Source organism: Rhinichthys klamathensis, unplaced genomic scaffold (assembly GCF_029890125.1).
Source record: "Rhinichthys klamathensis goyatoka isolate OS25496 unplaced genomic scaffold, OSU_Roscu_1.1 h1tg000395l_1, whole genome shotgun sequence".
In the NCBI taxonomy this organism is placed as follows: domain Eukaryota; kingdom Metazoa; phylum Chordata; class Actinopteri; order Cypriniformes; family Leuciscidae; genus Rhinichthys; species Rhinichthys klamathensis.
The window spans coordinates 2,793,030-2,805,594 of NW_026606897.1; the positions used below are offsets into that span (position 1 = coordinate 2,793,030).

The 12,565-nt window shown below is 36.7% G+C and overlaps 2 protein-coding genes across 3 annotated transcripts; both read left to right on the forward strand.

Moving 5' to 3' along the window:
• The first annotated feature begins 1,483 nt into the window (after positions 1 to 1,483).
• Positions 1,484 to 5,212, forward strand: hoxa10b (homeobox A10b). 2 transcript variants are annotated; one of them, XM_056234459.1, is made up of 2 exons: positions 1,484 to 2,765; positions 4,315 to 5,212. In XM_056234459.1, exons 1-2 carry the CDS (start codon positions 1,973 to 1,975, stop codon positions 4,587 to 4,589), a joined length of 1,068 nt encoding a protein of 355 aa, XP_056090434.1. In that variant the 5' UTR covers positions 1,484 to 1,972; the 3' UTR covers positions 4,590 to 5,212. The 2 variants fall into 2 exon arrangements, with proteins under 2 accessions (XP_056090434.1, XP_056090433.1); XM_056234458.1 differs by having other exon boundaries at positions 1,489 to 2,765; positions 4,312 to 5,212.
• A 2,483-nt stretch (positions 5,213 to 7,695) lies between these two features.
• On the forward strand, positions 7,696 to 9,894 carry hoxa9b (homeobox A9b). The gene is made up of 2 exons (XM_056234433.1): positions 7,696 to 8,356; positions 9,069 to 9,894. Exons 1-2 carry the CDS (start codon positions 7,828 to 7,830, stop codon positions 9,305 to 9,307), a joined length of 768 nt encoding a protein of 255 aa, XP_056090408.1. The 5' UTR covers positions 7,696 to 7,827; the 3' UTR covers positions 9,308 to 9,894.
• Positions 9,895 to 12,565: the final 2,671 nt, after the last annotated feature.

Here is a 12,565-nt window from a genome sequence, read left to right on the forward strand (position 1 = left end):
ATCTAAAATCCCTGCTGAAACATGTTTACTTTGTGTGCGGGCAAAGGACAACATCTTCGTGACTATACAAGGCACTGTTTCAGGTAGGCCTAAATACAGCCAAGCTACCATTTAGATATTTTTTTTGTCAGCATTGTATTTATTGATTATTATTTTTTAGATAACCATAACACAATAATGTTCCAAACGTAGCCTACATGTAAAGTTTAATGATTAAAAAAACCTTCATTAAAAAAACAAAAGTTGTAACTAGTTGTATTAGTTCGAAAGTGTTTGTTTGTTCCTGATATCAGAGCTTTTTTTTTTTTTTTAAGTAGGCTAATTTTGAGAAATTGTAGACCTGTTTTGATTCTTGTGGCCTACCTTGATGGCCTATAGTTTTTTATTCCAAAAGGTTTCCTAAGCAATATAAAAAGACGTATTTTGCGGATTATTTTGATGTGTTAAATAAAAAAATAAAATTCTCTTTATCTCTTTATTCGTCTTTATTGGCTAATTAATAGGCTATACAATTCCATTGACTTTTAAAACAATGCCCGTTTATTTCCTGATGCAGAAAGTTGCCAGGCCTAAATAAATATAATGTAATAAATGTAATCTAAATAAACGTAGCCTATTCCAATCATTAAAATTAATCTCTCAACGTAGCCGAAAAGGTTAACTTTCAAATAATAATTATTTAATTTTAAGCGATAAAAAGCCTGTCTCTTATGGTGACATTTTCACTCGTTAATATTCCACAATGTGATTCAAAACATGATTATTGGAGCAGGGACACCAATTTACTATCAAGAATTATTTTTAGTTTAATTAGTTTATTTCTTTATATTGGTGTCCCATTTTTTTTCAATGGTTCTTTCGAGTCGAGTCCTTCAATTGTTCGATTTAGTCGCTTTTTAAACGCGCATGGTCATCTTGTTATCAGAAATATGTTAATTTCAGCTATAAGACGATTAATGATATGGACATATAAATATAGGCCTATCTCTGGATCTTTGTGGAAATATCAGAGTAGCCTATTTAAAACCCGTTGGAAAAAAAAATTCAGAAATAAAGTAACCACATTTTTCAGCCACATAGACCGAAAAAAGGGGGGGGGGGGGGGGGCAAAAGTAACCCAAATCTGAGAAAAGAAAATTGTAATTGTATTTCCTGCAATTAAATGCAAATCAAATGACATAGCCTACAACTGCGGACATCAGGCTGCTTTTCAGATGGAAATATCCCCTGAACGTCAAAAATAGGCAAAGGTGAATCACATTCAACAATTGCGTTAAAATTGCTATCGGAATTGCTATTGAAATGCCATGGGTTTGTGGTTTTGTCTCTATATGTATGAAGGTTATTATAGCTTTTAAACGATTTGTCTCACAATTGTAATTATAAAGCTTAAATAGGCCTATATGTAGCTTTAAGATGATCACATGCTAAATGTTTATAATATTCTATGGAAATCCACATCCGCCTCATTGAGTGTTTCTGAAAGCCGCCTCTCCTTTTGAACTTGAGTGTAAATAAATTGTTTTGACCCACCGCGTGCATGAAAACCAGAAGAGCAGTCTGTAACTCACTGTTTATGTGCTTAAAGGGCTGTTGGGGCAATTACAGTGTATCATAAAGGTTTACAATTTTAGCACTTGATCTCCTTTTCGATACCTTGTTGCTTTTTGGTTTTATACGTGGCTCACAAGGCTCATCGGCAATGTCAGTGTTAACGAAGTCAGTGGTCGTAAACATAATGCTGTTCAAGTTAAATTCTGTTTTTATTCGCTTATACTTTCCGAAAAACGAGTGATCAGGTTAATGTAGATTTGACTTTTAAAAAAATCTAGCTTGAAAAAGATATGGGACACAAGGGTTACGTGCGCACAGAGGGAGGAGTCATCGGTGCTCGTTGCGATTTAATTGGCTGTTAGCTCGCAACGAGTTGTATAGTTATCAGTAATTATATTCAGCATGTTTTGCACAAGAAATGTCATCCAGAAAGGGCAATCTTCTTCCACCGTCAAATTATACCACAAAGATGTCATGCTCCGATAGTCCATCTGGAAACTCGTTTCTGGTAGACTCCTTGATCCACGGAAGGGCCGAGGGAAGTGGACACTACTACCAAAACAGCGGAGTCTACTTGCAGCCGACCTCAGAGTATTCTTATGGACTGTCGAACTGTGGCTATTTTTCTGGACTCAAACGGAACGAGGGCAATTCGCAAAATGTAGTACCTGCTACATGTGGGCCATATCAAGGCATGGAAACATGGCTGGAGACGTCGAGGTCCTGTCGCATTGAACAGCCTAACAACCAAATTACCCCACGCTCGTTCTCGCCTACCATAAAAGAGGAAAACTCTTACTGCTTATACGAGTCTGAGAAGTGTCCAAAAGACACCGTTACAGAGGATATATCGTACTCGCGGCTGACACCGAACTCATGTCCATCTAGCAACAATAACGGCTGTGTTCCGGTGCCCGGTTACTTCCGTCTATCTCAGACGTGCAGCACATCTAAAGGTTTTCCAGACAACCAGTCTATATCGACTCATCTTGCTGCTGCTGCTGCTGCTGCTGCTGCTGCTCAACGCTCGAGCCGATTTGACAGCTCTCTTTCAGCCATAGCAGCAGAAGCGAGCCGGGAAGAGAGCGAAGAACCCCCCGCATGCGCACCATGTGCCCCGGGAAGAAACAAGGAGCTAAGGGGGTCCACTGGCACCGCTTCATCTCCCGAGCCACCGGACAGCCCGGAGAAGGCGGTCACTGTTACTAAAGGTTAGTTTTGTTGCCCAGTCTTAAAGTCCAACGGATTTTGGACGTCCTTTGGGCGCGTATGGAAACATTAACGCCTTTGCGCGCGATAAATATATGGATTTGTTTTTTTGTAGATTCCATATACAGTAATATTTTTATTTTAAACACCCCATAAGGCAAGTTTAGTAAGCATAATCATGTGCGTGATTCTTCTCATTTAGAAATAAATTTCTGAGGAGGTGCAGCACGCCCAAACCAATTCAGCTTAAGTCATTGTGTCTGTCTGTAATCCTTTACACATAACACAGCATTCCATCGAGACAAATGCAATGTATTTTGATTGTTTTTTCTCTAGTTTTTAAAGCACTCGTTTTTAATAGCATACAGACCATTTAAAACATATTGCTCAAAATATATAATTTAATAAAAGTGCACATTTTATTAATGTTCACACACACATTCACATAGCACTATATTCCTTTGTGTCAAACGCAAAACTGTGCTTCAGTTTCCCAAATGTATCTCATTTTTTTTAAACGATCACATTAAACGTTCAAAAAGCAAATAGGGCCTATTGCTCACGAGTCACGACCCATGGACTATCCCCATTTTCAGTATGTATTTAGCAAGCCTGTTTTTCATTATGCTGTTTGTGACAACTTGAGATCTGGTGAGATCACCTAATGTGGGTTATAAAATAATTCTAGATGCATATGTGGCGAGTTTGTTTAGTTACATTGCCCGTGAACAATTTTTTTATACTTCTAATCTTTCCACAAGAAACGACCGATAAAGCGTCGCCATCAGTGCCTTTATAAGGCAATTGTTCTAACAAAAAAAAAAAAAAAACATAAAAAAACGAAATATTGATTTAAAAAAAATCTATTTTAACTTTCAGATAATAGTAAAACACTAAATTAATAAATTGTACGACAATATTATTAATATGGCTACACGCAATAATCTCACAAAGGTCATCATTTACATTAAAACAATGTTAGAAGAACATATTTACGCAAGTAGCCTATACTAATAGGCTATAATGTATACTTGATGTGCCTAATTATTTTACGGATTTTGTTACTTTAGTCGGTGACACTAAGGTGTCTTTGTTACACTGCAATAAACATTTAAGTTCTGAGTAATATTAAGTAACTACATGTACCTACACTGTAAAATTCTGTTTAATGTTTAGTTATGACAACAATTTTTTACATTGCTTTAACTCATCAAAATAAGTTAAGCAATTTTCAACTCATTTTTAAAGTCAGTTTAATGTAATTTAAGTTGAAATGACTTAAACATCCAAGTTGATTGTACTTAAAAATGTAATGCAGTAACTTTTGTTCGAGTGTTGTACAGGGTTATGGTTAGTTGCATGTAATTATGCATAATTTATAGTTATTGCTATAGTAACTACATGTAACATATGTAACAATGACACTGTAAAATAAAGTGTTACCCTTTAGTCATTAATTGGTAGACTATAATTAGGCGTATTGAGCCTATTATAAAGTGTTGTGGAATGGGGGCTAATACTGAACTAATATTTTCCTCACATTTCCAGCAGGAGATTCCAAAAGTGAGAGTACAGCTAACTGGCTGACTGCGAAGAGTGGCCGCAAGAAGCGATGCCCCTACACCAAACACCAGACACTAGAGCTGGAGAAAGAGTTCCTCTTCAACATGTACTTGACACGAGAGCGTCGCCTCGAGATCAGCCGCAGTGTTCACCTCACGGACAGACAAGTCAAAATCTGGTTTCAGAACCGACGGATGAAGCTGAAGAAAATGAGTCGAGAAAACAGAATCCGAGAGTTGTCGACCAACTTCAGTTTTACATGAAGCCTCTTCGCTTTATAGATCTCTGGCGCCCTCCTCCTCCATCAGCTGCAGTGGTAGCCATACAACAAACCGTCTCCGTAGGTGTGTGTGTGTGTGTGTGTGTGTGTGCATATATGACTTGGTGCAAGATACTATTGATAACTTATTGTGTGTCGTATACTGTTGACGTTTTTATCTGTTTATGTATAATTTTATTTGACATCCCAGTCGTCATAACATGTCATGGTTATTTATAAACTGTCAAGACTTCACTGTAAAAGCAAGAGAGGAAAATATCTATGCTGAATGTGTTCATTGTACATAGCATTCAGACTATATTGTACATTTATTGTATATAATTGCGATATTTGCATGTTGTAATAATAATAAGTATTATGGAACCATTTTAAATAATAACAATACGTTTCTTCTTAAGTACGACCTTGTCATGTAACCTATTTGCTGTTCTAGGCATAAGTCCAGTTCTTAGAAACTTGTATAGTTATAAACATGACGGGACTTCCTATATTGTTTTATCCGGATTGAAAGGTACAATCTTTCTGAAAACACAGGCTGGACTCAGATGTAAATTAATTATTCATATACGTGGCAGAAAATAAATAAAGGCATGTACGTAAAACTAATAGCCAACTTTTAAACGATTCTTTGAAACACTCCTGGTTTTCTTTATAACGGGGATTTGTAATGGAGTAATGACTGTAATTTTACTGACTGTAAAATTAAATGATTTATATTATTTCATCTGCACAGTACTGGTCCCGTGAAAAGTCACACAAAAATTATTATTCCAATCATTCCTATTCCTGTGACAAATCTATTCCTGTCGACATACAGATTATTTAATCTAATTTAAATACGAGGGAATATTCCATGAAAGGTCACAATTTTTTTAAGCATTGGTAGGATCACAGCAGTTTTATTGTACTTATTTGCTTGTGCAACACAGAATGTCGATAAAATAAATAGATACAAATACAGCGTCGCCTTCTTACTTATCTCCTCAAGCAAGAAACAAAGACAACTGCTAAGTGATTTAGGTAGTTTCATGTTGTTGGGCTCTATTTTACATCCCCACAACAAGAAACTGTCTTAATTGCCTCGCAGTGAGATTCAGCACAACAACCAGACAAATATGTTGCGGCGAAGTCTGAGAAGAGTTTAATTAGAACTAGTCTAGCTAAAACAAAAACACCAGCATGCAATTCTCAACAACATTTTATATATTAACGACGTTTATATATTAACGACGTTAATGAATGCGTGAATTGCACTGTTGAACTGAAATCTTTAGATCAGTATAAAAAGTAAATGGTGGAGTGCAGGTGTAGATAGCAAGGCCTCGGTTACGATCAATGCACTTTGGCCAAAGCCGCGTGCGCATCGGAGACTTGAGAGCACGCCCACATTGCCGGATGCGTCTGCTGGGCCGGAGGAAAAAAACACAAAGGCTTTATTGGCCATATTCAGGCCAGACAGCCAAGTTACAACCCGAAGAAAAACAGAGTAATAGCCCCTGTTATAAACAGAGTCTGTTGAAGTGCCCAGAGATCCACTCTTCCGAGGACAAGATCACATGCTCATTGACCAGAGGGAGAGAATTTGCTTCTGGTCGCCAATGGTTGTCCTCTATTGTCAATGTTTTCAAGGATAAGGCTAAAAAAGAGTGTACTGTTATCAGCATTAAATTAAACTATTTCCCATTATAACAACAATGTATATAGTCACAGTTTACGTTACAATAACAACGTTTCTGATTTTCAAACACCACGCAGGCTGTTGTTTATATTCTGAGTGATTATAACATATGCTGTCCAACGATACGTTTATGCTTAAATATAACACTGCAATACAAGTCACTATTTCACTGAATAAAGCCAAAAAATTGCTGCCTACAATTTTTAAGTATAGCCTACAATCAACTTGGATGTTTAAGTCATTTCAACTTAAATTACACTAAACTGACTTAAAAAATTTAGTTGATTCCTTTATAACCTATTAAAAAAGTTGAAGATTGCTAAAATTATTTTGATTAGTTAAAGCAATGTAAAAACATGTTGTCATAACTTATTAATCATATTTTTTTACATTGTGGGATATTGTAAAACAAATATTTTCTGCTATATATATTATCTTAATAACGAATACAAGAACAGTATAGCCTTGCAACAAAATTGTGATTGTTCCATAATATTGTGATAGATGATTTAAAAAAAAAAATCATGATTGAATCTGTTTTTGCAGGGTTGACCATTTATTAATTTATTTATTTGCACCGTTTTAATCTCTACATTTTAATATTTCACAGCTGTTGTAAGATTTTATTTTGATGCGTAAAGCTTAATTTTAAATATAAAACAAATTGTCTATTTTGTAGAAGTAGCATCTGATCTGAAGTTTTTGTAGCCCTATTGTTTGTTTTTTTCTCAGTTAGATTTAATTCACAATCAGTCGTTCGCGTTCAGATTTAGTTTAACTTGTGTGCACATCCAACGCTATCTCATCTGAGGAGAAGACTGAAGGTTTGCGCGCGCGTTATGACTGACTGGTCACTTAGCAGGTCATATCTCAACCATCCAAGTGGCACTTATTGCCATATAAAGTATACATACGGCTCACGTAAAGATCATTTTTATGTCTGAACTATTTTATGTCTCCTTGTGCTCGACTAGGCAATGCGGAATACGTGTATTCATCATAGGTTTTTCTGCAGAATTTGTGAAAAATAAACATGTTCTGTCTAAAACAAGGTTGATGTTGAACTGGACGTCAGTGATTAAGCTATACAATGATATGACAACGTAAACGCCTTTAGGGATTTATTTTATTATTGCAAACAGTAGGCCTACTCCATTAAAATTTGGATACGAACTTCTACAACGACGCGTCTCAAATAACCATTTTTGTTACGCTCGGTTATTAGATGCTGAAGTTTAACAACATTAATAAAAGCAAATCCACCTTCATAAAAGCATATGGCTATACCATTAAAAATATGACTTGTAAAATGGAGGCCATTTAACCGTGCGTACTGGCTAGGCTTTCCCCTTTATCTCCCACAGTCACGTGTCTAGCACATCCAATCCAATCTCTGCAGTGATTCAACTTATCAGAGGTCTGTAGTTCACCGCGAAGTCAAGTAGGCTAGTTAGTTACTTGATTTCAACGGATTCTGCTTTTGTGGCAGTTTCATTGTGGGTGTATCCGTCCGGCTGCTCTCTCTCTCTGCTTGTTTTTTGTTATGTCGACATTGGGGACACTGAGTTACTACGCTGACTCACACATTCCACACGAGAATGACGATCATTTGGCACCGAGGTTCTCATCTGGACTCTTGGTCCAGCAGCAGGCTCGCGAACTGACGCTACTTGAATATGGCGAACAGGAGCCGTACACTTTCCAGGCCAAATCGTCAATTTTCGGTGCGTCGTGGGGTCCCGTGCCAGTGCAGCCCACAGGCGCATCTATCGCCTACCACCCGTACATTCATCACCCATGTTCAACAGGAGAACCCGATGGATCATCCGTGCGTTCCTGGGCGCTAGAACCGCTTCCTGCCCTTCCTTTCACGGGATTATCCACAGATACGCACCATGATATAAAACTAGAACCACTGGTTGGGAGTGGTGAGTGCACCACGCATACACTCCTTGTGGCCGAGACTGACAACAATACGAGCCAAGCAGAGAGGAAGGTACCTGACGATGCGGTTTCCAACGGATCACAGGATGACAAAACTCCAGCAGAGAAGAAGCTAGATATAGACCCAAGTAAGTGCAACTATCAGAATGTGTTTTGATATGAACAGGCTCCATTTTTGGCTACTCAAACAGACTAAACAATGGGAGCCGGTTTGAATTGTAATGAGAGAAGAGATATATTGTAGATTGTTATGCATTCATATATCAGCTATCCAGCATTTTCCAGTAGCTATATAGGCCTAAAGCTAAAGGTCTTCTAGCCCTTTCTTTTTTCTTTTTGTTCTGTGTGTGGCAATAATCTGAATTTGCATTTGACAGCATATATGCCTGTTTCAATGGAAAGTGTCCAGTAATTAAAAACCACACATTTGCATTAATATAGACAACTGCATGTCATATTTTCAAGAATTATTTGAAGTGCTGCCCTAAATTTAGAGTGTGGTTTTAGACACAATACATTGGATTAAATTGTATAAAGCACAATTATTGCATGCAATCTGGACTGTTTTTCTTCTAACAGACAGTAAGGCCCTTGTTTACCCTTCATTCAAGGATGCCAAAAACTGTCACATAAAAATTTCGATCATATAAACTATATTACCCGCAGGCCGGAAACATTTAATCCATGATATTGCTTTCCAATTTCTCAGCATATAAAAAATTATAGTCAAGTAGCCTTTATTTTAGACTCTTCTTTCTTCTCGCGCGCTGGCCATAAAATGGCCGCAGTATTTTTCAAGTGGCAACATGACTAGCTCTTTCTCTCCGACCCTTCTTGCAGATAACCCTGCGTCCAACTGGCTGTACGCGAAGTCCACTAGGAAAAAGCGCTGTCCATACACTAAGCATCAAACTCTCGAGCTGGAGAAAGAATTTCTGTTTAATATGTACCTCTCACGCGACCGTAGATATGAAGTGGCAAGACTCCTAAATCTCACCGAGAGACAAGTCAAAATTTGGTTCCAAAACCGTAGGATGAAGATGAAGAAATGCAATAAAGATCGTCCAAAAGACATTTAAAAAATGGAAAGCTGTAAATGCGCACTGCAGATGTGAATTAGCCTGTCTTTTCCCTCATGCACAACAACAGTAGATTATTATTGATAGCCAACATTTTGTAATGTTAGATTGCACAAACCTTTGATCTGAGCTTGTATATATATAAATATATATGATTGTGTCTTTGTATACAGTGATAGTTATCTTATTTGTTCTGCTTGTTGTAAGTTTAGCATTTCGCATTGTGTACATTTTAAATGTTACATTTAGTTTTTTTAAAGTAGCCTATACCAGTTCATGATTTCAGGGAAATAGTTTCTGCGATATGAAATGCTGATGATATGCATGACTATTTTTTTATTTAAAAATAAATTGTAGCGTAATGTATCAATGTTTAATGTGACTACCTAGATGTATTTGAACTACCTATGTATTGAGAGGAATTAATTTATGTTGTGTTTGTTCGTCTTTGTAATATTTCAGTGAATTTTGTAACATTTACGTGCTTGTAATGTTATATGTGAAAATTGCATACGCCAATACCTCAAATCAACAGTGTTAGTTCTTTTCAAATTAAATGTGTACATAATAAATACATTTCTGATAAACATATTTCGTTAAGACTCTCTACCGAAGGTCTCTTCGAAAAGAATACTTTTTCTTGGGTTTCATTGGTTACAATAATTGCTAATGAAGTGCAAATCTGCATCGATAGTGCAATAAGTTGTAACTAATTGCAGTCAAGTGTTTGTGTGGTATAAAGTACCAGAATCATGAAAGACTCGACATTAATAAATCGTCCCTGAACGAGGTTGACAATGACTGCTGCAATCCCGTGCTATTTTTACTCGAGAAATATTTTACCGCCCTCCAAACAGTTTTAAACTTCTCATGCGCGCGCTCATTCTACTGTTATCTTGCAACCCACTGTTTAGTGTCCTGTTAACGACCAGGATGCCGTTTATCCGAATAAATAAAGCTTAGTTCGATGCTCGTAGACAGGCCTGCCTGCTCATTCTATTCGTGCCTCGCCCCTGCAAGCGATATTAGTGGCCGTGCGGCAATAAACCACAATCACAGTCTTAACTGTTTATGGGGTGCAAAGCGATTGAGGGCGGAACTACGACTTTTTGTAGGCGTGTCAATACAATTACATTGGATATATTTGATACAATTTTGAATGTACGTTTTTTATTCATTTAAAATTAAAGTTTTATTTTGTATTACTTTTATTGTATTCTTATTAATATTATTATTATCATCATTATTTGTATTAAATAAACACAAAATAAGGGAAAACCGAAAGCAAAGAAAACTATAGGCTATACCTTGCTTGCAGATCTTCAAAGGCTCTAACCCAGACAGCATCGTAAAATGGGGCTCAGCCACACTGTCTGTTTTTTCTCTGCAAATTACTTTATTACTCCTCAGCAACAATTAAAACGTTGCAGAACTGATCACCCATTTGTTGCGGAAACAAAACTATTGACGCATTGTACTTTTTCTAACGCTGTGTCCAGTACTAGTTTGCATTTTGGTAATTTAAACGTAAGCATACTTTAAAAAAAAAAAAAAAAAAATTATTTGTTTACTTTTTATGAACTCTTGTTCTGTTTTTGAAGCCTTAAAGATCATAAAGGTGCACTCGTTTTTGCTAAATGGTGTGATGACTAGGAATTCTAAATATTTCCGTTTTGGTAAAGGTGCTCCTTTATTTAACACCTGATCCATCAGTGAATCAGCTCATTAAAAAAGTGCTTCATGATCTATATTTGGTGTGTCTGATGAGTGAGACACCAAAATTGGGCAGTGCTGTGGGGCCTCCTTGATCAGAATTGGGAAACATTATATTGTATTTTAACAAACACACTGGCCAAATGAGCCACAACTACCATTAAATGAGCCACTACCATTAGTATCCAGCAGGTGGCGACAGCGGTTTGTTTCAAAATACCAAGTGACAAAACGGATTCTGCACCTATGATTCTGCATTACAGCAACCAACAAGGGCCGGCCACGAACAAGACTTATTTATTGATGCAAATATTTCAACAACTGTCCATTAAGGTTCAAAATCATTTTTGGGGGAGTTAAAAAGACCTGTGGACAAAGTGAGATTGAATTCTCATTTAATTTAGTTTTTATTTTGAGCCTTAATGCAAGACTTTCAAGTTGAACTGATAATGATAATATTACAAATGCTTCATTAAGAACCCATATCATGTGCATCTAATTTTATATGCTGTTACCCTTTGATTTACATAAGGTTTTTTTTTTTTTTTTTTTTTTACTTCAACCATTAAACCTACATCACGGATTGATGTTTGGAAAATTATTTGAATTCGCTTGAATGCTGACCCCTATAATGTTATATACAAGTACAAACATGACCTCCAACTATGTAGTTTCCCTCTGTTTCACCAATAAATCTGGATTTTTTTGTATTGCTATCTATGGTTCCATGAAAAACCTTCCACCATCCATGGAACCTTTCCACTGGACAAAAGGTTCTTTACACTCTTAAAAATAAAGGCTTCAAAAGAAAGTTTTCACAGTGATGCCATAGAAAAACTATTTTGGGTTCCCCAACAAACCTTTCGGGGAACAGTTCTTTAAAAAAAAAAAATTTGTATGACAGAACCTATACAGAACCTTTTTCCACTTTAAAAAAACCTTATATGTCCAGTGGAAAGCATGGATGTTACAGGTTCTTCATGGAACCAGATGCCAATTTATAAGAGAGTATATAATGGAAAAAGGTTCTTTACATTAGAAATGTTCTTCACACTAAGAAAAAATGGTTCTTTAAGAACTTTTAATTGAAAGGTTCTATAGGGAACGCAATGAGTCAATATGGGACAACAGCCAGCAATTCAAACCATCACCTAATTTTATTAAGTTGAACTTGAAAACAAATTTAGTATGGTAGTAGGTCCCAAAGTGCTAAACAGAGATCAGAGGGGTGTACTGGATGTTGTATGTTTGCAAATGGATTTGTAGCCAAATGGAAAATGAGAAAGTGCTAGAATGTGTTGGAGTGTACTGAAGCAAGGATACACTTTGTAGCTTTGACCTTTGTACCTATTATTAGTACATAATCATGCACAACACACTAAGGTGGGATTGCTGATGTGAGCGTGGGCCGGACTGCTTTGAGAGGAGGTGGAGTGTCAGGTTGGGGTTAAAGCAGTTAATGGGATCACCCCAAAATTAAAATAATGTCATCATTTACTCACCCTTATGTCATTCCAAACCTGTATGACTTTCTTTCAGAAGAAC

Excerpts from the sequence above, each read along its gene's own strand:
- hoxa10b (XM_056234458.1), top strand. The coding sequence starts at position 1,973 with ATGTCATCCAGAAAGGGCAATCTTCTTCCACCGTCAAATTATACCACA. Across the intron at positions 2,766-4,311 it reads GGCGGTCACTGTTACTAAAG|CAGGAGATTCCAAAAGTGAG; the intron begins GTTAGTTTTGTT and ends TCACATTTCCAG.
- hoxa9b (XM_056234433.1), top strand. The coding sequence starts at position 7,828 with ATGTCGACATTGGGGACACTGAGTTACTACGCTGACTCACACATTCCA. Across the intron at positions 8,357-9,068 it reads GAAGCTAGATATAGACCCAA|ATAACCCTGCGTCCAACTGG; the intron begins GTAAGTGCAACT and ends CCCTTCTTGCAG.